The 26,298-nt window shown below is 37.1% G+C and overlaps 1 protein-coding gene across 1 annotated transcript; it reads right to left on the bottom strand.

The window, feature by feature from the left end:
- Positions 1-2,119: 2,119 nt before the first annotated feature.
- On the bottom strand, positions 2,120-25,461 carry MEMO1 (mediator of cell motility 1). Its single transcript, XM_010004609.1, has 9 exons — positions 25,452-25,461; positions 18,330-18,411; positions 16,041-16,109; positions 13,949-14,061; positions 12,424-12,535; positions 11,348-11,490; positions 10,062-10,138; positions 4,404-4,508; positions 2,120-2,829 (listed from the first exon to the last, which is right to left on the bottom strand). The coding sequence occupies exons 1-9, from the start codon at positions 25,459-25,461 to the stop codon at positions 2,698-2,700; spliced, it is 843 nt and encodes a 280-aa protein (XP_010002911.1). The 3' UTR covers positions 2,120-2,697.
- Between the last annotated feature and the right edge of the window lie 837 nt (positions 25,462-26,298).

Below are 26,298 nucleotides of genomic sequence, written 5' to 3'. Positions count from 1 at the left end.
ATGGAAGTAGTGCAAGCAGTGCCTGTTTGCAAAAGGGTATTTTAATAGGAAAACACAAAATATCTGATATGCTTTCAGGTGAAGATTTTGCATGCATCAAGTCCCACAACTTTCAAAGACAATCTAAATTGAATTCTGAAATTCCCTCTGCCACTCAGAAGAGCTGAAAGTACCAGAAGGCTGCTTGACAACAGGTGAAAAAATCAGGAAATGAAGTCTCCATTTAGATAATGAGCCAGTACTGCCATCTTATTAGAACTAAAGGAACTCTTCAGGAATGATAACTCAAATAATTTGGCTAGAAGGAAATTCAAGAACTCTCAAGATGTGATGACATTTAAATAACATGAAACAATTCTATCCACACTCAAAGAATAAAGAATAAAAAAAATTAAAAATAATAAAAAAAGTCTTACTTTCCCCTCACAATCAAATCTTTGAGGAATATCTGCTTGAGCTGAGCACTGTACGGCTTCTGTGGCCTGCGAATGGCTGACAGATACTCTAAGAATTATCAAGCTACTGTTTGTTTTCAATTTTGAATCATTTCAAGTAAAAATACTGGATCTATTTCACTTTAATAATCAATTTGAGCATAAAAATCATTAAAGTGTATTTCTGATACAAATTTGTATCCCAGACTAAAATATACTATTTTATAGATAATTGTAAAATAAAAAAGAATTAGAATATACAAAAGTTTTTTTAAATTGTTTTGCACAGCTGAACTCATATTGCAAGTTTAAGATTAAAAAAATCTGCAAATGAAGTAGTTATAACAAAGGTTGAATAAAAAAATACATTCTGAAGTATTTTACAGAATGGCTGAATTATCAAGCAAAAGAACTGAGGATAAAGGATGTTCATGACAAGCAGCCACATACAGAACACAAAGCAATAAGTTTAAATCAGACTATTTTGGTTTGTGTAGCCCTTTATTAGCAACTAAAATAGAAGATATCTGTTGTACATCACGGGTAGTAACTGACTATACTGGAGTTTTATTATATTCTAATACAGGATCATTTATAAATGCATTGTTTTCCTTTTTTTCTTCTTTTATTAAAAAGCTTCCACCCCTTTATCTGTTTACAACTTGCAAAACTATTCTGAAAGCTGAGTACATGTGCACAGGTCTGCAAAGAGTGCGAATTTAGGATATGGTAAATGCTTTACATGTCGTATTTGTAAGGACTGTCTGCCACCATGCCTTCACAGCCATTACTTTTACAAAAAAAAATAAAAATAATAATAATTAAAAAAAAAATAATCACAAAATGTTTCAACACCAGCCTTCCTTCAATTGTTCTAAACAAGAAAGCATTTTTAAATGAGTTGAAACTAAGGAAGGACTACACCTACTAGAAAAGAAGAGAGTTCTATTAGTTTGAGGTTTCAGTATACCCAAAGACCAGGGACTGTATCTTTGCAAGGACTAGGCTGGGACCCCGTATACAGAGTGTGTGCAGGTGCCATCCCTGAGCATTCCGCGGTTCAGTGGACCATAACCGCTCCAAGAACTCTCAAGATGTGATGACATTTAAATAACATGAAACAATTCTATCCACACTCAAAGAATAAAGAATAAAAAAAATTAAAAATAATAAAAAAAGTCTTACTTTCCCCTCACAATCAAATCTTTGAGGAATATCTGCTTGAGCTGAGCACTGTACGGCTTCTGTGGCCTGCGAATGGCTGACAGATACTCTAAGAATTATCAAGCTACTGTTTGTTTTCAATTTTGAATCATTTCAAGTAAAAATACTGGATCTATTTCACTTTAATAATCAATTTGAGCATAAAAATCATTAAAGTGTATTTCTGATACAAATTTGTATCCCAGACTAAAATATACTATTTTATAGATAATTGTAAAATAAAAAAGAATTAGAATATACAAAAGTTTTTTTAAATTGTTTTGCACAGCTGAACTCATATTGCAAGTTTAAGATTAAAAAAATCTGCAAATGAAGTAGTTATAACAAAGGTTGAATAAAAAAATACATTCTGAAGTATTTTACAGAATGGCTGAATTATCAAGCAAAAGAACTGAGGATAAAGGATGTTCATGACAAGCAGCCACATACAGAACACAAAGCAATAAGTTTAAATCAGACTATTTTGGTTTGTGTAGCCCTTTATTAGCAACTAAAATAGAAGATATCTGTTGTACATCACGGGTAGTAACTGACTATACTGGAGTTTTATTATATTCTAATACAGGATCATTTATAAATGCATTGTTTTCCTTTTTTTCTTCTTTTATTAAAAAGCTTCCACCCCTTTATCTGTTTACAACTTGCAAAACTATTCTGAAAGCTGAGTACATGTGCACAGGTCTGCAAAGAGTGCGAATTTAGGATATGGTAAATGCTTTACATGTCGTATTTGTAAGGACTGTCTGCCACCATGCCTTCACAGCCATTACTTTTACAAAAAAAAATAAAAATAATAATAATTAAAAAAAAAATAATCACAAAATGTTTCAACACCAGCCTTCCTTCAATTGTTCTAAACAAGAAAGCATTTTTAAATGAGTTGAAACTAAGGAAGGACTACACCTACTAGAAAAGAAGAGAGTTCTATTAGTTTGAGGTTTCAGTATACCCAAAGACCAGGGACTGTATCTTTGCAAGGACTAGGCTGGGACCCCGTATACAGAGTGTGTGCAGGTGCCATCCCTGAGCATTCCGCGGTTCAGTGGACCATGAGCGCTCCAGCTGCGTAACTCACGGAGCTGTCTTGCCAGTTTCGACACTGGCTCGACTGAGCATAATTCAAAAATGAAAAGCTCATGTTCATTCCATTCTTCTGGAGCTCATTGATAGCCTGAGGAGAGTAAAAACAGGTGTTTTAAAAAGGTATCTGTGAAATTAGGATATTTTCTAGATCTCAGTCCTTTCCACTCTGCCCAGGGGTCCTTGCATCATCTCTCATAATAATTGATGCACCTCCAAGTGGACCTAACCCATTTCTGGGCTGTTTCATTATCTGACAGTCCCCCCACTGCACTATGTACCTCCATGGAGTTCTATAAAGCGATACTAAACAACCTTACAAAAAATACTTTAGAAACAATGTTTTCAGTTAAATGGGGAATTTAAACAGTAACACAGATGTAACAGAGCAAACCCCACACCCCACATAATACCTTTGAATCCTTTTTCCAATATACACCTAGCTAACCTCTCCTGAACCTTGATCCCTTAGTTTGTGTTGACCCTTAATAAACTGATTAATTCGTAAACTAAACGTTGGTCTCAGTAACAATTTGTGAGCGTGGTGAGAGGGTACTCTAATCTACCCTCTAAGATACAGTCCTGCAGTGGTCGTTCGAGGTGAACGCCACGTGTGAGCCTCGGGCTCATTCACAAACCTCTCCACACTGGGACGCTATTAACACTTCCTAGCTCCTTCTTCTTCCATGATGGAAAAAGGATGTGTCATGCTAATTTATTGAAGTGTGACCACTGGCAAAAGTGAAGTGCCAGAATTTAGCTCAGATTCACTACAAAAACTAGTAATTTTTGGAAGTTAAGAGTTGGATATTTTTGCAGAGTTGTCATAGTACTGACTGTTGCTATATGCATCCTCAATATTGCTAACTCATACAAGCTTTTATAGACTCCACTTCAAAAGGTTCCTCTATATATTCTCTATATAGACTACATTTCCAATGAATTAAGTTTTCACTTTAAAAAGGTTAATGTGCTTCTTGTTTCAGATTTGAATTACAGTAAAAATACAGCGAGATTAACTCAAGCAATCTGACAAATCTGCAGCATACCAGCAGTGCTGTAAAACAGCTGTGACCCAATTTAGACAACTAAGTTAAGCCAGGTTTATGTCTGCACTGCATCACCAAAGCAGAATAAAGCAACTAGAAAGTACCAGTTAATCTCAATTCTCATTGACATTAATTTCCAAGTTAGCAGTGCAGTGCACTGATATTTACAGAGGCAATCTCTCATCATATTTGCAAAACTCAAATGTGCTGCCAGACATGTAAAGGCACTCACAATAGCGATAATAAAAAAGTATACATATACACCTAAAGTACTGACTAAAAAGAATAAGTATGTATTTTTTCAGCGAGATGGATCTATTTGTTTGTTTACTTAGGGCCAAGAGAAAGTGAATTATTGTATTTCACTGAAATTCAAATGGAACATAGTACCTCAGTCTCCCTTAGGGAACTGAAAACCTTCAGTCCTTGTAAAAACTTACATTTGTCTATATGCAAGACATGGAAATTGTAGACTATGTTGAGAACACTTGGAAAAATAAGTTAATTGAAGACTTGCCATTTTAGAGCTAAGGAATACTCCAGAAATATTGTGTTTAAAACAAATGTAAGCATTTTGCTAAAAGTTACATTTTTCAACAAATCAACAGTTACTTACGTTTAATAATACTCCAATAGGATGTCTTCCACATATTGTGTTATGGTATTTCTTCAAGTAATTGCTAAAAGATACAGGATCTAGCTGCTCTATAATGCTCATACCCTGAAAAAGAATCAATAGCAATGATTACTTCACACATGTGTAAGCAGGTGTCTATACAGCACCCATTTATGACAACACAGAATACTGCAGGAGGAAAAAAGCCTCTACTTTGTATCACTGGTATCAAGGGGATATCAGCATACAAGCTGTAGCTTGTAGTCATCTTGCTGCCATCCCTTGCCAAACTAAAAGTGCAGGAGCAGTTCCAAAGCTGTCAATGATCCACACATCTGTGAATCTGTCTTTGCAGATACCAGTGAAGCTCATGTTAAAAAAGCTCCTCCTGTAGACTAACAGATCCCTACCTCCATGGGTGCCCTACTTCCATAGGATTTTGTACAGCAATAACCAGACAAATTTACTAAGAGCAAAGCAGGATGAATTTTTGCCTCCAACTCCTCTCCCTGGTAACAGAGCTTGGGCTGAAAATTTGCCTAGGACTTCTGGATGCCCAAAACCCTGGTCAGACCATCAATATACACATGCAATTCAAATATGTAGCAACTGTAATGTATCCTAGACACATCAGGCATGCAAGGCAGTTGATATGGGCACAGGTTGGCCCTCTGCTTAGAGTGTAACAGCAGATCCAGAACATCTCTAAAGCACTGGAAACTTGGTGCACGACAGAAATACAAGAGTTAGGAGAAGATGCTTCCACCTTACATGACGCAGTCACATATATACATCCCTTTTTCCATCTCCAGCGAGACTTGTGATCTCATGGAATCATATTCATCATATTATGAAAATAAGCACATGTATGGGAACCAAAACCTTCCACATATATAAACATTTGCATTCTTAAAAGCAAAAAGAATCCTACAACTCCAGATACAGCCTATTCTCACTTAATCCCACAGAGCAGATCACATACAATGAAAGTAGTTTAAAGCAAGACTACATCAATTATTGCCTGGGTTTTATTTTGGCTTTGCTGTTTTGCCTGTATTAGACTCCATCCTCTTGTGTTTTTCCTTCCTCTGAAAAATGTTAATTCCCTTCACCAGGTAAATGAGCTCCAGACACTCACTAATCACAAATAGCTGTGCTTCTTCCATGTAAGTTGATGAAATAGGAAGGTCTTCCCATACACTTTGCATGGGAACAGTGAGAGGGAGGTTGACATCAGCAAGTGAGAGAATTCCTCCTAAGGTTTCAGCAATTGTCCCAACCCGTTCCCCTACTTTTTGGAAAGTATGGGTGATAAAAGGAGAAATCACTATGCAGGAAGCAGCCAGCCTGTCTGAGGTCTCCACCTCAAGAGTGAAACTTCTTGAATACCCTGTAAGGGCGTTGGCCGATTTGGCAGATACACTAATTACTCAGATGGGATCACAGAGAAGATGAAGATTCCCAGGAGAGTTAGGGAGGATTAGAAAAAAACAACCATAACCACCACCTTTGTGTACTTTTCATTAAAAGACAGATATCAGATTAATTCACAAAGAGATGTATTTTATGGAAAAATAAAACCAAACTATGCTGACCAATTGCTGACAAGAGCTTGGTTCTTCCAGGGTCATGGAGCGGGTGTTTGGACCCCTGGCTGGTAACTACAGCTGTTACTCACTCCAGATCTACAGAACCTAAATGAGTGCCAAAAAAATAAAGGCAGCTATTCTCTAACCAGCAGTGATTACATAGATACCATTGTATTTCTAAAGTTTAAGCAGCATGTCTTGAATCATCCATTTACTTGCAAACTGTACATATCAATACACAGCCAAAGAGAGCAGTACCTAACTTAACTACACACTCAAGTGAAACTAAATGTGCATAAAGCACTTTTATTCAGATATCAAATAGCTCATAAGAATATATTATATCAATTTGTAAATCCTTTCATGACTTTTCAAAAAATGAAAAAGGTCACTCAGTTGAGACTCTTTTTATAGCTGTAAGTCATTGGAACATACTGGGCAGAGGCATTTGAGCATTTGCCTCAAATGAATGGACATGGATTTGTCAGAATGCCTAGTAAGCTTATGTCAACGCACAGTTCAGCACCGCAAAACATGCAGAGCTATGCAGTTCATCCCAGCAAATGCTAACAGAGCTCCATACATCACAGGCTGGAGAAAATCCATAGGAAACAGAACATATCCTATAAGCATTCAGCTGTACTGAGCTTTTCAATCTTTTGGATTGGCAAAGCATTGTGGCAGAGAAGCAAAAACTACCAAGCTTACATCTCATTCTAAAGTGGTGTTGAGGAACAAACAAAATATTTCTGTCAGGTTGTGTTTTATTTTTCTAAAAAGTAGAAGTATTAAGCTAATTATCTTCAGTACTCAAAGTAAGTCAGCCAGGCATGGTTTAGAACACAGTTAAAATACACAACAAAACCCACATGATAAAAAGGCGAACCATCACACAGTTCTGCAGTTCATCACATGGTTATAATGGGACCACATAGAAATTGCATATCCCAGTTAACCACTGTAAAGAGCACCTACAGTATCCTAGCACAGTGCACTTAATATGAGTAAAAGCAGCTACATTCTTAAATGTCATCTTCTATAGGACCAAGAATCTACAAGCTTACCAAAAAAGCCCAAAACAAACCAAACCAACAACTCACAGGTTTACTTTATACTATACTCCCATACTCCTTTGGCTGGTTTTGCCATCAGTTACTTCAGCTGTTTCTTCACACTTAAAATAAATATAAACTAGTATCACACTTATGGAAGTAGTAACAAACTTGGGCTTTGCACTAGCCAGTCCAACACTATTTGTCTGGGTCAGTCACCACACCAAGATAACCAAAAGGAAAATTACTGGCTGGGCAGAGAGTAATGGTCTTGCATTATATCCAAGCTATGAAGCCTTCCCAGGCTGGAGCACTGTGGAAGGTGCTGGCACACTATAGCAGCAGTGCAGAAGCCACCAGAGTTCAGCAGGGCATCGCCAGTCCAACACTATTTGTCTGGGTCAGTCACCACACCAAGATAACCAAAAGGAAAATTACTGGCTGGGCAGAGAGTAATGGTCTTGCATTATATCCAAGCTATGAAGCCTTCCCAGGCTGGAGCACTGTGGAAGGTGCTGGCACACTATAGCAGCAGTGCAGAAGACACCAGAGATCAGCAGGTCATCAGAGCCACCTGAGAAGCCCCCAGTGCTGTGCACAGCCCCTGCACAACAACTGCTGGCTGTTCCTGCTGAGCTCCCCTCAGTGCATCATCCTTCCCCTTCAGCATTCAGCGTAACTGAATCCTGTTGACTCAAGTGAGGCATAAGGTTTCACAAACAGATAAAATGAGCAATATGGCACTGAAGATTGAAGCGAGCAGCCTGCATTTTCTGGCTAGCCATCATAAAAAAATCATTATCCTTCAATGACATCTTACAAAATACTCCTCCACTTTTACTTCAAAAGATGGTAGGTATCAGGTTGCGATATACAAACAAAATATTGCACATCAGCTGCTCAATTATAACTCTTCATTTGAGGATTCTTCCCTGAGGTATGCCTGCTAACTGTGAGGCTGTTTACTCCTTTCACTGTCCCTTCACAAGGTGTACTGTGGTACCTCCAGGGTAACAATGCAGTCGTACTAGGAGTGACCATGGAGAAGCCAGCAGCTGCCCAGCAAGATTTACTTTATTTTTTTTTAAATGCTGGATTCTAAGGGCTCTAATTTAAAGTTTCTCACAGCAGTTACCAAGTTAGTAAATCTTCAACACACTGTTTAGCATTGCTATGTACTACCTAGGAAAATCACTGTACATTTGTACTTAAGGTTCACTTAAAAATAAGGAAGGGCTTGTTGTATTCCCAGGCAGGCATTTCTAAGGAAGAGGAATTTCATCTTAACTCACAATATCTTCCTGCTTACAAAGCTCTCAGTCAACTGCTTTTCCAGTTAGACCCAATTAAATTATTGGGCCAGTAATCACAGAATTTAAGACCTCTGACGGCTTTAGTACAGTTTTGTCTCTATCTTAATGCTGTTTTCTCTGTGGAGAGGCCTAGTGGCTACAACAATGCAATTTAAAAAATTCAGTACTTATCTAAGGAAACAAGAAGCATCTGAGTGGGGGACACACAACTGAATAAACTCCTTCCAAAAGCTGGAAGAAACATGACATGGAGATTGTTGTGGTACAATGGATAGCATCCCTAGTGTACCCACAATACTGCTAAAAGGAAATTTCTGAAATTCATGGAAAATAAAACCCATTCTGTACAGAGTTTGAACATGGAGTCATGTGTTCACAAAGTATGATATAAACAGGGAAAAAATAACCACCATTTACTGCTACATGGCATGTTTTCCAGTTAAAATTGAGATTGAAAAAGTATTTTAATATTTATTAAATAGTAGACAACATTTTCAATGTTACAAAAAAAATGTCATTCCTTTTGGCTGAATAACTTCCAAAAGAAAGAATAGGTGCAGCAATGTATTCACTAAAAGTAATTAAATGCCAAAGTCCAGTCTTTCTACAAGCTTTCACCACAGAAATTAATAAAGAGAAACTAATGTTTGCTAATGCACCTTAATCTGCTCTCCTGGAAAAACACTTAGAGCTGCAAATCCTGGAACTCTGTACAAAAACACTTGACTTTACAAAGAAACCTCTCAAGTGAAAACAAGAACTATTAAAATTGGGATGGAAAGAATGAAGGCAAGTTATTTACTGTTTCCATTCCATCAACAAATAGTAGAAAAACAAAGAGGTTCAATATGGATACTGAAGCAAAAATCTCCAGAGATCTCTCCAGCAGATAGGATGTATTTCTTCAAGATAAGGAAAAAACCCAACATGCTCTGAATAACAAAAGTTCTTTCTTCTAACACATTTTACAGAAGTTACATAAATTATCCCAACAGTTTCCTAACAAATTTAAGGTTACTTATTTCAAGAATTACTTCTGTTCTGTGCCTTAACTATAGTCTTGAATATGAACACGATTTTTTCATTTAAAAAGAAATACTTGGCTCCTGTGACTGCAAAGAAAATGCCCCATAATTGACATCATGATCTTTATGTATTTAGCGTTGCTTTCAGCCATTTGCCGAAGTGTGGTCCTACTGCTTTTTCTGGGGAAACTATGTCCAAGGAACAGTGACTCCTGTTCTCCTGACCAGCATGAACCCCTACAGCCTCTCCCCTTCAAAGGGATGTTGCTGAAACCATGAGCATAATCCCAGTGCCATTTCGATGTGCAGCTATCGTAGCTATCAGGCCTCAACTACCACAATACTAAATTCATCATTCTTATTGCCTCTTGAAAACATACCAGGTTATGTGGACAGGAATTGCATTACACTAGGGCATTTCAGGTAGGCAAACATGCATTTATTCTCATAAATTATGCTTACTAAATTATACCAGCAATATATTGTACACAGTCAGTACAATGGAGGACACTATGTAGGAAGAACAGCTATGTTGTTACTGTGGTAAACAAAGGAAAAATATGCATTCCATAAAATAGCTAATCTGTAATATTTCATTAGAGAAATTTCTAAAGTGTTCAAAGAAATGTAATGTACAGGAGAAATTTGTTAGTTAGTTCCACCAAATCTGAAAACTTACCATTTTATCTAGGTGCTCAATGGATCTATAAATTTCTCCTTGGGATTCATCATAGTAACTGTAACGGAACCTCTGACCTTGAAACAAAAATCATGTATAAAATAAAAAAGGGAAAAATTGTAGCTAAAACACTCCCTAGTACTTACTAAATAATTGAAATTCTAATATTTTTGAAGTAGTAATCTTCATTTATTTTATACTATTTAGCTCCACTAAGTAAATTTCTAGGACATTCATCAAAGTAGCAGCCCAGAAGTGAACAGTACATGAAAGGCAGCTACATCCCTAAATAAAAACCTACTATATAGAACTGACACTGCAGCATCACTTACTGCCTGCTATTTCCTTGGAATTCAATTCAATAAATTAAAAAGTAAAGCAACATTTCATTTTACTATCCCTCTTGACAAAGTCAACCCTGGACACAGGCTACTTCTGCGTGCATGGCAATTTCCACAGTAAATGAAGAAAAAGTTCCTGATAATTCAATTAGCAGTTAAAGATGGTTCATTAGCCACAACAGAACCCAAGTCATTCTTGTATGCCTCCACCTATACCACAGTTCAAAGACAAGTAAAATATGCTCTTAATTTCCTAAGTCAAACAATGATTGCAAAGAAAAAAGGGAAGAAGGTCTGTTGTGTACACAAAATGTATCTTTCTGAAGCAGTCCCTTTTCCAGCTATTATCACACCTAAAAGACAAAGTATTAAAGCAGGACAGAAGTCAAGGCTTCTGGAGTCATTATAGCTCTGCCACCAAGATGAACTGGGATAGCTCTGGTGAATTTGCATAAATACCCCATCTGCTATCTTACCCAGCAGTAAAACATATTAAACTTTATTTCCATCAGAGGGATGTTGCCATGACCAGTGAATTTTAGCTAATTAGTTTTGCAAGTTGCTTTGAGGTGCTTAAAAGGAGAGTAAAAAAAGCAAGAAACCTGAAACACTTATTTCATTGCAACAGCAAAGAGATGCACATAAACCCATGTACCTTCATCATTTATTTCCTCCCCTACACTGAAAACACATCACCACATTATTATTTTTCATCTATTGTTCCAAAGTAAGAAAAAATAATTTTTTTTGCTTTACAAAGGCTAAATGCCTTTCATCTATTGTTCCAAAGTAAGAAAAAATACTTTTTTTTGCTTTACAAAGGCATTTAAGTTCCAAAGATACATTAACAAAAGTTAAAATGTTCAGTGTTTAATAAAAGACATTATTTGAAAATCACTACAAAATATTCATCATACTGTTATAATGAAGAGATGTGAAACTTACCCCAATGGCAAAAGTCAGAAGAAACCACAAAGAGGTTACTAGGATCAGCAAGGTATTTACTGAAGAGTTTTCCAAATTCCTGCTCTTTTGACTCACTCAGTGCTCCAACCAACACAGGAATAATAGTAAACTCATCCTTATGGCTTATAAGCAAAAGAAAAGAGGTTGTAATTCAAGCAATATCTGAAGTTTTTTCAGGGCTTGCTAACTGAAATTGCAGAATGTTTTAAAAGGGCACTATTGAATTGAAGATACAGTTAATTTGGAAAGATCATACTAGGAAGTTGTTTTAAACCTTGAAACTACTTTCATTTCAGAAAATAATTTCCCCCCCAAACAGTATTTGTCTTGGCTGCAAAGTGAAAACACCAGGCAAACCAAAAGACAAAACACAATGAAACCAGCAATAAAAGTAAGAACAAAATTCTCCCTGTATAGATACTGTACAGATGTTGGGTAATTTTCCATCACATATGAAAATGCTCAAGATAGCACCCAGATGTTAATTGATACTCCAGGGAAAACAAGTACTGTGGAAGTAAAAAAATCCCCTGAATTAAATTTAAAAAAAAGAGGGAGAAAACACCACAAATTGACAAAAATAATCACCTTTAAAGAAACATTATTCAAAATACTCATCTGACATAGCAGATGCAAAGAGAACCCTGATTTCAAAACTAGTATTAAGGCTCCCAACTTAAAATACCACAGAAAAAACCTACTAGTATTTGAGCGTCTTTCAGAGACATCTTGCAAAAATTAAAAATAAATTTTAAAAATCAGCTATTGGGAAAGACTCATGAAAGAATGTCTAATAAACATATAAACTCGTTTGTAAGGGGTGTTCCAATTTCATCATTCAGGTGTTTGCTCCACTCACAGTTTCTATTACAGCAACTACACCTAGTCTCTGATCCTCTACCCCTCAGAATTTTTACTGGGGGGTGTGGAGGTATGGGTATTACACTCCATATACCATAAAGGATATTATTACTTCCTACTGCACTTCACATGTGGCTCAAACATTTAACACACATAATGTCCATTCTTGTAGAAGAACTAATTAGCCCTAGTACCTTTCCATGGCTTTAGCAGTATAAGGCAAATGCATTTCAATACTGTGTTCATCTTCATCTGTCTGTAGGGACATACGCTCAAACATTCCAGTCTTCCACAGTTCTCCATAAACTGAAATGAATGAAAGATTAATTATCACCACTTTTTTTCTTTTATTTTTTTCAAAAACAAAACAATACTGTAAAGCAGCCTACAATGCATCTTTATCAGAACAAGCCCACTATAACAAATTACTTGCCTCCAACGGCCATCACCATAAACCACTTCTTTTCAAATTAAATTCAGGATTAAAATTATGTTCAAGTCATTAGGATACAAATGTAATTGATTCAGATTTAAAACATTTTATTAACCAGTTCACCTTGTTAGTATACTGAAGATTTCCAGTTATGACAGAAAATGAAAGTAACACCAACAAAACACATTTGAAAATATGCATGCATTTGCTCAGTCACTGAATTCTTATTTTCACAAGCTACACCATCATATGTTTTTAAAAAAATAAAGATATATATATATAAAAATTGCTTATCAGCTGACCCATTGCTGGATATGTTACTATTTAATACAGTTCATTACCAGCTGAATCATGAAATCTAGAGACAGTAAAAACTGATTAAGCAACCCACGTTTATAAGTTATCTTTTCTACTCTCAAGTGCGCTTGGTGGTGTGCAGAGTCATCTCTACATTTCCAAAACTCTCCACTGGATGAAGAATTTGATGTAGGGCTGTGCCTCCTTCTCCACTCCATAAAGGAGTTCTACAGAAACCAAAACATTTGTTACCTAAGGAAATTTCTGCAGGCATTATGTAGAAAGTCTGAACTAGCTCGCTTAATTGCAGTCGTGACAGAATAGCAATATATCTGTGCTAATTAGCCCTTCTGAAAAAGATACTGTATTAGTTAGGTATACCTCACAACACATGAAAGTCAAAACAAATTTATTTTCATTGCACCTTCAAGCTTAGCCTGAAAGACTGGCATTTCATGGACTGACAGTGTATACGTTCTGTAGGTACTCTTGCCAGTTTTTTTAAAACAAAAAGGTCACATGCAATAATGCATCTAAATAAAAGCAGCTTTTTGTTCCTCTATTATTCCTCTACCAGAAAGAAACTCACACCAACTAAAACACTATCTTTTTTTCGGACAGACTATTTCACAGAATAATGGAGCAGGTATGCAGAGGACTGTTATTCAAAAGTAACACTCTTAAATTTTGAGATCCCTTTCAAACATCACTTGTCTAAGAGGCACACTCTCATAATGGAAAAGACAATCAAAGGCTGAGAATTCTTTGCTTGCATAAGCAAGAGAGATTAAGGTTACAATATAGCAGTGCCTGCAACCACCAGGATCTTTCAGAAGTTAGCTTTCACTGCAGTCAAAACATATTTATACCTGCATGCCACTTAAAAGCAACCAAGAGACCAACAAGAGAGTCCTCAACACTGCAGTACCACAGTTAATACTTAAGCCTCAGCAATCTTCAAGATGTAAGCTTTATCATCATGCACTTACTCTTTTGGTCAATTCGAAGATCATACAGAGGTGTTCTATAAATGTCCACACTGGAAAGTGCACATCGGGAAAGGGGCACGTGATGGGAAGGCCCAAGAATGAAAATTTTTCGGCTACAACAATTAACACAAAAGCCCACAATTTAGACAACTGCAATTGTACAGAGACTTGGTTTAGAGTAAAAAGTTTAATATAAGCGCACAAAGTGATACCTTCTCATGGTTACCAATAGAATTTTACTCTGCTGTGTGTAAGAACACAGCTCAAATCCATGGCCTAGCCTTGCTCGGCATCTTGGAAATGATCATGAGATCAGTTCAGTAATACTTCCTGTAGCCTTAAATCTCTAAAGCGGGTTATATATCAGAGGGCCCTCATCAGCCAGAAATCTGTCTGGACCCATTTGGAGGCTGAATGATCAGTTATACCCTCTCAGTATAGATTTTTTTTATTCTATTCTTCAACCAACATAACTTTCAGTTACACACCACCTTCAACAACTACAGGTACATGCCCTCAAATGAGGATTATGGATTTATCATCTATTCAGAGCTTTTCACTTATTTACTTGATTAGCCTTACTCACATTTCACCAAATTAAAATTTAAGTCATTCTCAAATGCTGTTTTTATCCAGCTGTTGCATCAACAACAGGGCCTTGGACCTGCACAGTTGCAGCTTTAGCTGATACTGCAAGCTTTCACACATTTCGTGATGTTATTTCATCAAGTCCTCAGTTCCTGGCTCTTGATTAGATGTTAAAGGTCACCTGCCACAGGACTTAGAGAAAAGAAGAAAAAACCCTATTGGAAATTCAGTTTTTCTGATTCAGGATCATATAATCTTGCTTCTGGTGCTGAACTAAAGGGGTGGGGAGACAAAGATTTTTTTCTTTGTCCCCTTACACGGGGAGTGCTACAGTAAGTTATATTAAATGCTAAAACTTTGTACAGAGCTCATAACAACAAAATATCCAAATGTGCAATACTTCAGCTGAAAGATGAATGACTGGCCAACTCTAAATATCACATGTAGTAAAACAGCAAGTTATCCAGAAAGTTCAGTCAACTCCATGTCACTGAAGCTAGGGAATGTAACTTGTTCTAGAAATTTTAGAAAAACTAGTTATCACACTGTTAGTTTCACTTTGTTTACAGTAGTTGAGAAAGAGTCAAAACCATTGTCTTTGGAGAGTGTTATAACATCTTATAAGCAACTGAAAAACACTGCCAGTTTTTATTTAACATTGCAAAATACATACTTTGAGTGAATACCACAGATGTTTTAAAGTTTTGTCATTTAAAAAAACCGTTGGAGTCAGCAGAACACAAGAATTATATTCCTTTAACTGAAAATAAGTGGATTCCTATTTTCACAGGCAGGCACAGACTACAGCAGCATGCTGCTGGTTTTTTAAAATATTTGGGGTTTTAAACTGTTGTGATGTTAGAAACACAAGTCCATTTAAAATTATTACAGCGAGTAACTTTCACGGACTTCAAATACTATATACGCACACTGGTCACTTTCTCCACAGCAGAACAGAATCCTGGTAGCATTCAGCCCATAATCCTGCACTGATAAACCAATGCAGAACCATAATCAAACATTTTAACATACTTAAAATCAAAGCCTCATAATAAAAATGAAACAAAAAAGAAACTAAGAAACCCTGCAACCAGTAAAAATAAACAAACTAAAAAACCCAAACAAACAAAAAAAACAACAGACAAAAAACAGCTCGGGCTTTTATAAAAGCAGTGATACCTCGAGCAATAAAGCAAATGCTATTATATGCAAAAAGAACACTTTTAACCCCTCCCTTCTACAAAGTTAGTTACCAATAATTCTCAGTGATTTTTGAAAATACTGCTTTACATTTTCATTTTCTACAGTACGACATTACTTTTTCTTTTTTAACATCCAAACAATTTCAACATTAATAACATTAAAATAGAAGTGATGCTTAAAACCTTAAAAGAGTACAAAATGAAAATGTGAGCACTTTGAGAAGCAAGAATATAAAAAGAACATTCAACTTCTCAGAAAAATTGCAATGGCATTGTCTTACACTCTGTAAAGAAAAACTTACGTAATATTAGGATCCACTTGTTTGTAAGCATGGGCTGCACAAGATCCACAATAGGTGTACCCTGCATGGCTGCAAATCAAGGTGTACAAAATGTTAGCCATCTTAAATACTGTTCAACATCCTAAATATGTTGATATTGCTATTAAAGGTCAGTATCTTAAACATTATCTGTCCCCCATGACCTCAAAACAGTAAGTGATCCAAAAAATCAACTCCTGAAACAGCTGAAGAGCGCTGTTCCAGTACTGAATGTACAAGGGATGTACAAGCACTGTTCCAGTACTGAATGTACAAGGGATATATTTGCTAAAGAGCTATCAGTGACCATTTACTTGAAAGTCAGTAAGTAAGCCTCCACATCAAAGCACCTTCCATTACTTGTAAAAGATACTAGTAGGCACACGACACAACAGCACATTATCAGAAGCCCACGATAATGCTAAGAGTGCAGCCAGGGGACATGGGAATAGCAGGCTACTGGAAAGAGCTCTGCTAGCCACACTCCAGTAACTGAATATGATGACAGTAGAGGGGTTTGGCAAAAAGAGACCACACGTTATAGCAGGTAAACAGAAAACACAAATGCTGTCATCAAAGAATACCTCAGCAACAAAATGAATACACAAGGAAAGGAGTGAAACAGCTTGGTAACTTTTACAGCAGAGAACATGAGACATGCTTTATCATTTCCAATCACTCTGGCCTGGAGCCCTTCTCAACACGTGCTCAAAAAACATTTGTAATTATTCTGACTACTTGTTTCAAATCTTAACACCTGTTCCCTTCAAAATTGTTACAAACAGGAGAAGATTCAATTTACAGTGCTAAAAGCATTAATGCCAGAGAATGTTCATTGTTCACACCAAGTGGTGGAGAACACCTCCCAGTCATTCTGCAGTACGTCCACAGCAGAAGGCCATGCCCACATCACCCAGTGCTTGGGCCACATCACCTCTGGAGCTCGTCTGAAGTGCCTGTGACCCACTGATCAACATTTATCATTTATTTTAAATCAAGTATGGGCAACAACACAACTACAGCTTTCTAGATGGTCTTTTTATACAATGACACTGAGAACAACACATGCTCCAAGTCCTGGGATGTAAAGGATATTTGGAGATGCAAGCTACCCATTGACAGTACTGAAGGATTTTTCATTTACTTGTATGTATGCATACATACATGTGTACAGATCCTCAGAATGACACCTGAAGGAAGTTATCCTGAAAATTACCCTGGGGTTTTACTTCCCTTACTCATTCTGAAGAGCTCAGAAAGGTACTAAATATACATGCTACAGGGATAAGCAGGACACAAACTTAATGAACCAGCAAAATATGTTATATGACAATGCCAACAGAGCCTTATGAAGGGTTGTCTCTGCTGCAGGCTTTTTGAATCTTTCACAAAAGTATTACTAGCCATATCTGAATTCACAGGTGAGAAAATAAATGCACAGTTAATGAAACAATTTGGTGAGACCACAGGAAGACCTCCAGCAATTCCAGAAAAAAACCCAGACCTAATCCATAGCTGAAGGGCCCCTTTCCAGAAATTCCTGTGAGAAACACTAAGGCAGATCTGGGACAATTTCTTCTGCATATTCAACGTTATTATGGAATATTTCAAACATTATGTCAATGCTATGTCAGCACAGGAAAAACATTTTTAAGGTGCTTTTTCTAGTGTTTCCTTCCCACTCAATAAATGGAAGTGACCAACATACTTTTCTTATTATGTGTCTCAGCCATCTCCAGTAAATTGAATTCTACCTAAACAGTCTAGATGACCCCTCTTTCTCCTGTGGACTAAAAACTCCAAGCAGAACCCAACTAAAATAACAAAAATAAACTCTTTTGAATAGCTGAATAGTGTTTCATAACTTGTTTGAAGCTTTGCTAAGTTTTTAGCTGAAGTTGACACTGGCGTTTTGTTATTTGTTTTGTAGAGGTTTTGGTATTTTACGATGTGTAGCTGTTCCATACCAGAAATGTGCTGAAAGAGCTGTCAACTTTAGACCACTACTCCACTAATACACCTCTTATCTGTCTTACTGGATCACAAGTGAATGTTATGTCTTCAGACAATCAGCAAAAGGAAATTAATCATATTACCAAAACGAGCACAGATTTCTTCCTTTCAATGCCATTTTCAAAATACTTTTGTAGAAGCCACATGAAATTCCTTTCAGCTAAATATTAGCTTTCACCAGTTTTCAAAATCACTCAAAATAAAGAAGCATTTAACTAATCAAGTATTATGTATACTAAAAACAGGTTTCAAACTTACGGTGCAATAATGGCTCTAGCAGGTCTCTTTGTGGACTGTACTTGAGAAAGCCAACCTTCTAGTTGTGCATTCAGCTGTGGTCCTGTGAAGAGACAAGGAAATAGTGAAGCCATAAAAGAAATTAAAACATCAGGTCAAAAGTCCAACAGAATTAAAATAATTTAAATTTTAAATTTTAACATCAAAGCCTGTGTTTACATCTCAAAACAAAACAGAGTAAATCCAACATTTCTGCAGTGTTGAAGGTTACAGCAGGAAAGTTTCAACCTCCTAGTCCAAGAAGTTAATTTATTGCTGTTATGGTTTGAGTGGACGTGGCAAGTTGACACCTATAAGAGGAGTGAGAGAGAGAGGGTCTGTAGGACCCTGAGGCACCTGAGAGGGTTGGAACAGAGAGGGGTCAGTATTCCCTCTCACTTCATGCCATATTCTATAAAAAGCCAGGAGAACCAGAAGCTTAGTCCCTTCTTCCTGCATTTTTCTTTCTTGCTGCTGATGCTGCTCAGAGGTTCTTCAACTTGCCACGTGCTCTCCAGAACCCAAATCCACCAGGAGCTGTGGACCCCTCTCCTGAGGCAGCCTTGCACAGAGTCACAAGGACTCTGACCTACTTACTCCTGTATCATCAAGATTGGTTTTGTATGTATCTGTATATGAGTTTATATACCCCATGTGTTACTCCCTTTGACCGTGTTACAATAAACTTGTTCCAGTTTTCAATTTCCAACCTTTAAGTCTCTCTTCCTTATTCCCCTTTTATCTTCCCTTGGGAGGGCAGAGGGGGGTGTAATAGAGAGCAACTCCGCCCTCTGGTTTGTGGTTCGCAATAACCACTCAACTGGGACAGTTGCCCAACCAAACACATACTTTTTGTTTCTTCTCCTGTGGGCTGATGCACATAGCATCTCCTCAATAGACAGGATAGCTACTGAACTCAAAAAGAGAGGCCAACAGATTATCAGTTCCTCTGGTAACCATATTTTAAGAATACAGAGTAAAAAGTTAAGATGACCTACACCAAGAGAGCCCATTATGGGAAGATTATATAATTCAAACACCTTACATACTGACATGTATGCAATGGCTATCATATTTAGTCCTTTCCAAGGATAAGAGCAGAACATAAAGCACACTGTAACCTGGAAAAAACGTAAATACACAGGAAAAAGCTAAAAGTAAGAAGACACCATCCTTGTACTCATGCTTCCACAACTTCCAATCAATGAGTATATACTAAAAGCACATAAACTTATTTGCAATATTAATGTTGATAATTTGTCAATCCATTATTTAACTTTTTTTTTTAAAAAAAGCTAAACGCCATACCTCAACAAGTGGCAAACATACTCAAATGGCTGATGGGTGGTAAAAATGCCTTCTAAAAATACAACATTAAAAAATACCTTTTGGTTATTTCCCATCACAAACTTTTTTAGTGTAAAGCTATTCCTGAAGAAGCAAGTCTGCCAAATAAGAGTGCAGCATTCTTTAAAGAACACAAAACAAACTTTCAAATAAAGCTCATTCAGCTCCTATTGGTACAAGTAACATATCAGTAACAGAAACAGATGCACTTTTTCAGTTGACACTATGCTTTTGACAGAACTGCATGGTGCAGTAAGCAGTTTTCCTTCTACCACACATGTAGATTTTGATATCTTCCCCATGCAGCTGTAAAACCCACCAACTGCCAGGAAAAGGCAAAACCAAATGAAATACCTAAAACTACTTCCCAGCTATGTTTGAAACAGCACAAGTCTCAAGCCAACAGCTCTCCAAAGAGCTGACAAGAATCCCAGCAGTCACTCACTAGTGATAGCCAAAAAGGTTTTTCCAGAAAACCTGGGACGTGTCAAAGCCACTAAGTTTTTTTACAAAACTTAGATTGATGTGTTTCATCAAAACAGGACAAGTTCTGTGGTTGTAAAGAACCCTACCTTCTTACATGAAGAAGGTAAACTAGTAAAATGCAGTTTTCATTAGAGCAGAATCATCTTGAATGTCTTCGTTGCTGTCTACAGCACTGCTGCAATACAGTGACTTTGTGAAATTATGAAATTGTGTCCATGTTGTGTCCCCCCACCTCCCTTCCTGCCAAAAAAAACCCCAACAACAAACCCATACCAATTTTGTTCTGCTGCTTCTGTTGCTTGGGGAAATTATAAGCAGCACAGACACGTCATAGTGATAAGGATAATGACATCTTAGAAATTGGAGCCTGATAGAGATCTATTTATTTGTACTTAGCTTTACTCTTTCCATTCTCTTTCTAAGTTACTAGGAGGCTAACAGAACAGTGTTCTATTGTAGTCTTACCAGTTTTATTTTTTATATATTTAGGAGTGAAGGCACAAATCACTTAAAAGTATTACTTCCTAATTCTCCTAAAGTATGCAGAAGGATAAAGTACTTTCTGAATTAAGCTCTTTAGGAGGACACTTTTTTTCCCCAAGCAGCTACTACCCAGACACTTGAAATAAAACAAGTCTGTGCCCCACCTGAGCCCTTCTCAAAGAAAATTATCCACAGGCAAGCACAACAGCAGAAGGCCCAGAACCTCTCAAGCAAAGTGAGACAGCCTTGGGACTCTCTTCCCCACCAAAGCACAGTGCTTGCCCTTCCTCCACCCCTTCTTTAGCAAGGATTTTTTATTAAGAAGGTGGTTAAGGCGATTTGTCTTTGGTTAAGACAAATCAGGTAACTTGTTGAATAGTTTAAAGACAAAGGTCAGAATCTCTGGTAATATTCTAAAATTCCATACAATAGTTCAAATCTGGCCAAAAGTTCTGATCTTACAGCACAGTAGCAGAGTAAGAAGCCCAGGTTTGCTTTGTCTGCTATTACAGACACACATTCTGACAAGGAAACAAACATTTTTTTACCTAGAGATAGTAAAATAACAGATATGTTTGACCCAAGAGATGAAAATTCTATCAGCATTTTCTTAAGGACCAGGTAACACTGCTTTTCAGACTTTTTCCCTGTAATGCAACTACAAGGTGCCTTTTTAAATCATTAACTCCAACCTAATATAAGTTTCCATGTCAACCAATACTTATTTGTATTATTTTAATAAAACATGTCATCAAATCTCTCTCTTTAAAGGACTAAAGGAAAGAATGGGGAGTACAACATACACCCTGACCTTTTTTATCTGAAGAAAAAGAATGAAAGAGCACCCACATGAACTGACAGGAGTCTAGCTTACCTGCAGCTTCCTATGCTTAGAAATACTTTAAGGGGAATACTGTAACTTTCTTTTTACCAAATTAGCATCAGCTTTTCATTGAAGTGTTCAGAGAATTCTTTCATTCAGTTTCTCAAGCATGACAAAGCTTAAGTCTAAAGTCAAAACATTTGAATTGGATATACAAAATATAAATAAACCCACACTACCACAGTAGATATGCTCTGCCATATGGAATTATATTATAGGAGATGAGTAGCTTCTTCATGAAGTGCTCTGTAAGTAAGTTTTATTCATATGTAAATTAAGTTAAACTGGAAAAAAGTATTTGCAAATAGTCACTGAGATAACTGCAGTAAATACCCATCTCCTAAGCCAAAAAGCATGGGTGAGAAAGAGCACTGCTTCCTATGGATCCTCCTACTGCACACGTGGGAAGTAGAATTCCCTGCTCCTTGAACCTCAGGTAGAAAATCCAGCCTGAGAAAGCTGGCAGCATGAGCACAACAGGGTTTTAAGGCTAACTCAGACAGAAGGACAGAACGCTTTATGGATGCAACAATCAATACAATTCAGCAGTAGCCCTGTAAAATCAGACTTTTTATTGATTAAAGTAAGATTAGGCAAAATAGTAGGAGCATCACTGAAGTAAATAACATTCAGATCTGCATTTCAATCCTATGAACTAAGATATAAATATAGGTATGTAACTATAGAATGCTTACATTACTTAGGGATATTTCACATCCTGTTTGGGTTTTTTTCTGGAAACCAGTACAAGACATACAGAGTTAAAAATAATTGCAAGAACAGATCAAGTCTCCACCGGACAAATGTACAGACACAGCGACAGGCAGCATCTTTATTCTAGCATCTTGCTTGGAAGGATAGATTATTTTTGCAATCAACATCCCCTCACAAAGCACTAGAGGAAGTGAAAAGGAATCCCTCCATGTTAAATGCATGCCAGTGTTACAAAGACATCTGGTAGTCACATGCTTAGGCTCATCACCTCCTTTTACAGCTGTCATGGTCTAGGCTTTGTAGATTAAGCCAAACCAGCACATTCTTTCCACAGTCAAACTCACCTCACCATGTGAGGCTGACAATATGCCAAGTGTCAACACAATAGAACAGGAACTCACTCCTGTCCCAGCAGCCACCATTACTACATCGGTAGGGATGATGCAGTGCTTGCTCTGAATCCTCAGTCTCAGAGAAGGCTATTTTTACTGCAAGAGTATAAGCCTCAACCAAAATTAAGAGCAGCACCGAAGAAAACTGCTCAGGTCTCTTTTGGTTGCACATGTACAGCACTTGCAGCAATGCAGGTAATGCCAGAGCACACTGACAGTAACACTGCAGTCCCAGCTTTCACATTTTAACTTGACAGCTTTTACTTGTCTAAGCATGTCTCCTACCCTACAGGAGCCTTAGTCCATTTATCTTTCAACTCCCTTTATCCACTGATGAAACAGTTTACACTTCGAAAATACTTCTAAAAAATATTATAACACATTTACATACGAGGAAGTATGTAAGCCTTGATTCTTGCAGGGTGTTAGAAAATTTAAAGTAAGTAACAGTGAAACTTTGCAGGCTGACATGCAATTGGTTTAATACCTGGTACCAAGGGAACTCCACAGCTTTAAAGGAGATTCCAAAACATTTAATTCAGTTGGCAAACTCCAACCTGAAACATGACAGAGGGCTAGCTAGTTTCTCTTTTTAGTTAAAACTGCAGACAGTATAGAGATTGTTTTCAAGAACACAGGCCCCTTTCGAAAAAGAAAAATAACCTGTTTTCAAGCCAAATCCTTGAACAAAGAAAAGGTTTTATCTGTGCAAAGACTAGGATTTGTCAGGAATAGAAGGTGATTTCCAGCTTATGTTGATGGGCATATTCTCTGCTGCTAGCATATAGTTTCTTTCAATACTGAATACGGATGAAATGGTGAAATCAGCCTTTATAAGCAAGGCAAAAAATTACGTATGCAAACTATAGGAGTGGGGGGGAAAAATTAACATACAAATAAACATTATACTGATACTACATAAACTCCTATTATATACATTGTCAGACAAACATAAAACAGCAGGTAATGCTTGAATGGGGGAAAATAAAATGGAAGCCACAACAGAAACGTTCAAATCTGCTTTTGTGGCAGTTCTCACTTGCATGCCCCAGTTTTCCAGTACTCTAGTTTTCTTCACTCAAAGGTTTTAGAAAATAAATAATCAAACTGTAACACCACTCATTAAGAATATCAACTGACAAGCACCTATCTAGATTTATGAAATACCTTAGCAGCTAGGTCACTCAGATATAAACAAATGACCTTCTGTTTTACAGCTCTGAGAGAGTTATTTTGTCTCTAATACATACTATATGTAACTTGAATGTGTGAAAGCATTCATTAAGTGATACTTGCAAGCCTCTTTAAACAATATCAAGACTGCACCAAATGTGAAGCTCTTTTTCAGCTTTAATTGTACAGTAAAAGTTTCAACTACATTCTTGACTTGTAGTATCTTGATTCTGCCTGTATTTAAATGATTCAGCTAGAAATAATAGCCTGGAAATTGTATGTTAAGTTATTCCAGTATACTTCTGCAGTATACAATGTTAAATAATACAGTATGCATATTAATACTGTGCTTAATGATTAATTCATTTAAAAGCCAGCAATTACACACCCACTTTCTCCATAAAATGTCTAAAAAGATAGAAGGCCAAAAAGGGAAAAACGTTACATTTAGTATTTAACATTACAAAGCAAAGACTATATAAATGTGCAAGACACCATCACTAGTTGTTCACAGATTGCAAAGTAAGAACTTAAATTAACAGCTGTATTTGCAATGCTCCAACTAATGTTGCAACATTAAGATTTCATGACCAATACATTAATTATCCTGCTACTGCAGAAAGTTCCTTTCACTACAACAGCCATCGGGTCAAAACTTTCTCTTTTCAGCAACCCTACACGCTTTTTACATGTTTTCCTGGATCCTTTTGTCCATGACCATTTACAAACAACATAGTGGTTCATTACTTGTATGTTACATTTATGAATGAGCTGTGACTAGCTATGCCAATTCCAGGGAACATTCCAGGGTTTGTGACAAACCCAAGTTAAGTACTTTCATTAAAAGACTCTTTTATGATATAGTGACCATCTTCCTCAATCCCTCATCTGCATTCACAGCCTAACATCCAGGATTGCACACATTAGCTCCTTCCAGCCACTTCAGCTGCTGACTCAGATCCAACATACTATGGAGAAGGGCTTCTGCTCCAAGTTAAGGTAGGATGCAGCCACTCTGAGGGTCAGTGAAAGACACCCCAGCAGCAGTGTCTGTCCACAGAAACCGCAGTTAGCAGGCCTGGTGAACATATCACACATAATCAGCAACATCAAGATAGAGAAACAGCTGTAACCAATCTACATGCTTTCCTTGATGCTAATCAGAAGTTCCAGCTCATACCAACCAGCACACAAATGCTGGGATTTCATTACTATTCACTTTCATGTCACTCTCCAGAGCCCCCAAGGCCCAGAAGGTGCAAGTGAGAAAAGCTGTACTGTCTCAGAATCACACTGCTAGTGCATATTGAAACTGGCTACCACAAAGAGCTATTAAGAGAGGTCTAGTGGGTTTTGGCATCAGAAAAAACACTATTTGGTACAAAGGCAGCAAAAAGGCATTAGGCAGGTCTTACTGGGGATCACAAAGGAGTAGAAGAGACTGCAAATATGCAAAAATAGTGGACAACTTTGAGGGAAGCACCATTTCCAAACAGATAATTCATGGCACACAACTGCCTTTTCATTTATTTTCTGATCTGCAGAAGTTCTTCAGAATATTATCCTTTCCAGCTGACCTAGACACCATCACGCACACCTCAGCCCAAATACAAGGTCTGAACATACCTGGCCGCATTACAGTTCTGATGTTTCTTGCCCAAAGAAGTTAGAAGCTTAATCCTTACAAATGCTAGCAACAAGATGTCAGTGCCTCTCTCCTTTGGGGTTCTTTTACTTACAAGTCAGGGCAGCATAAACCCAAGTCTGAAAACAAGAGTATCATAAAGTTTAAACTCTCTTCAAACATCTATATGAAGAGAGACCATTTACTTGGCTCATCATAAAAAACAGCTTTGAAGACAATAAGTGCAATGGTTTTTCAAGTAGACACAGCAATTACACTGCCAAGTCACATTTGCATCAATAAGCATACAGTTCTCCTACTTCAAATGACTTGGCATAGGCTACCCAGAAAGTACACCTCTGATTATTGTGGCTTGTTCAAGAAAAAAAAAGATAAATAAGCCATACCTAATACAATGACAAACTAACTTTGCAGGGCAAGTTTCAGATCATGTAGCTTTGATATTGGCACTAACTTTTTTTTTTTTTTTTCTTTTTACTCCAGTGACCCGGAACAGCCTACTAAAAACCTTTGTGTTTTGTCTGTATCAGCATGCCACTGACTGGGGAAAAGTTGAGACACAAAGTCTTACTAAAAGCTTTAATAGTATATTGAATTGAATAAAAGTATTCAATTAGCACTTGCAGGAGCTAGACAAGGCAGGCCAGCTGCCAGTGAATAAGCCATGGTAAGTGCTCTTATGTGTGACATAATGACATTCTATACTGGAAAAAAAAAAAAAAAAAGATGTTCATATGCTAATGTTTACTTTCATTTCAAAAACTGATTCCCAACAGAACTGCCCAGCAGTTACACAATCTACTCATATGGAGGAGTAAATCAGGAAAG

The sequence above is a fragment of the Chaetura pelagica genome, unplaced genomic scaffold, assembly GCF_000747805.2.
Source record: "Chaetura pelagica isolate M959 unplaced genomic scaffold, ChaPel_1.0 scaffold278, whole genome shotgun sequence".
In the NCBI taxonomy this organism is placed as follows: Eukaryota; Metazoa; Chordata; class Aves; order Apodiformes; family Apodidae; genus Chaetura; species Chaetura pelagica.
Note: the sequence above shows the minus strand (reverse complement) of the source record. Positions and strands in the feature narration are given on the sequence as shown.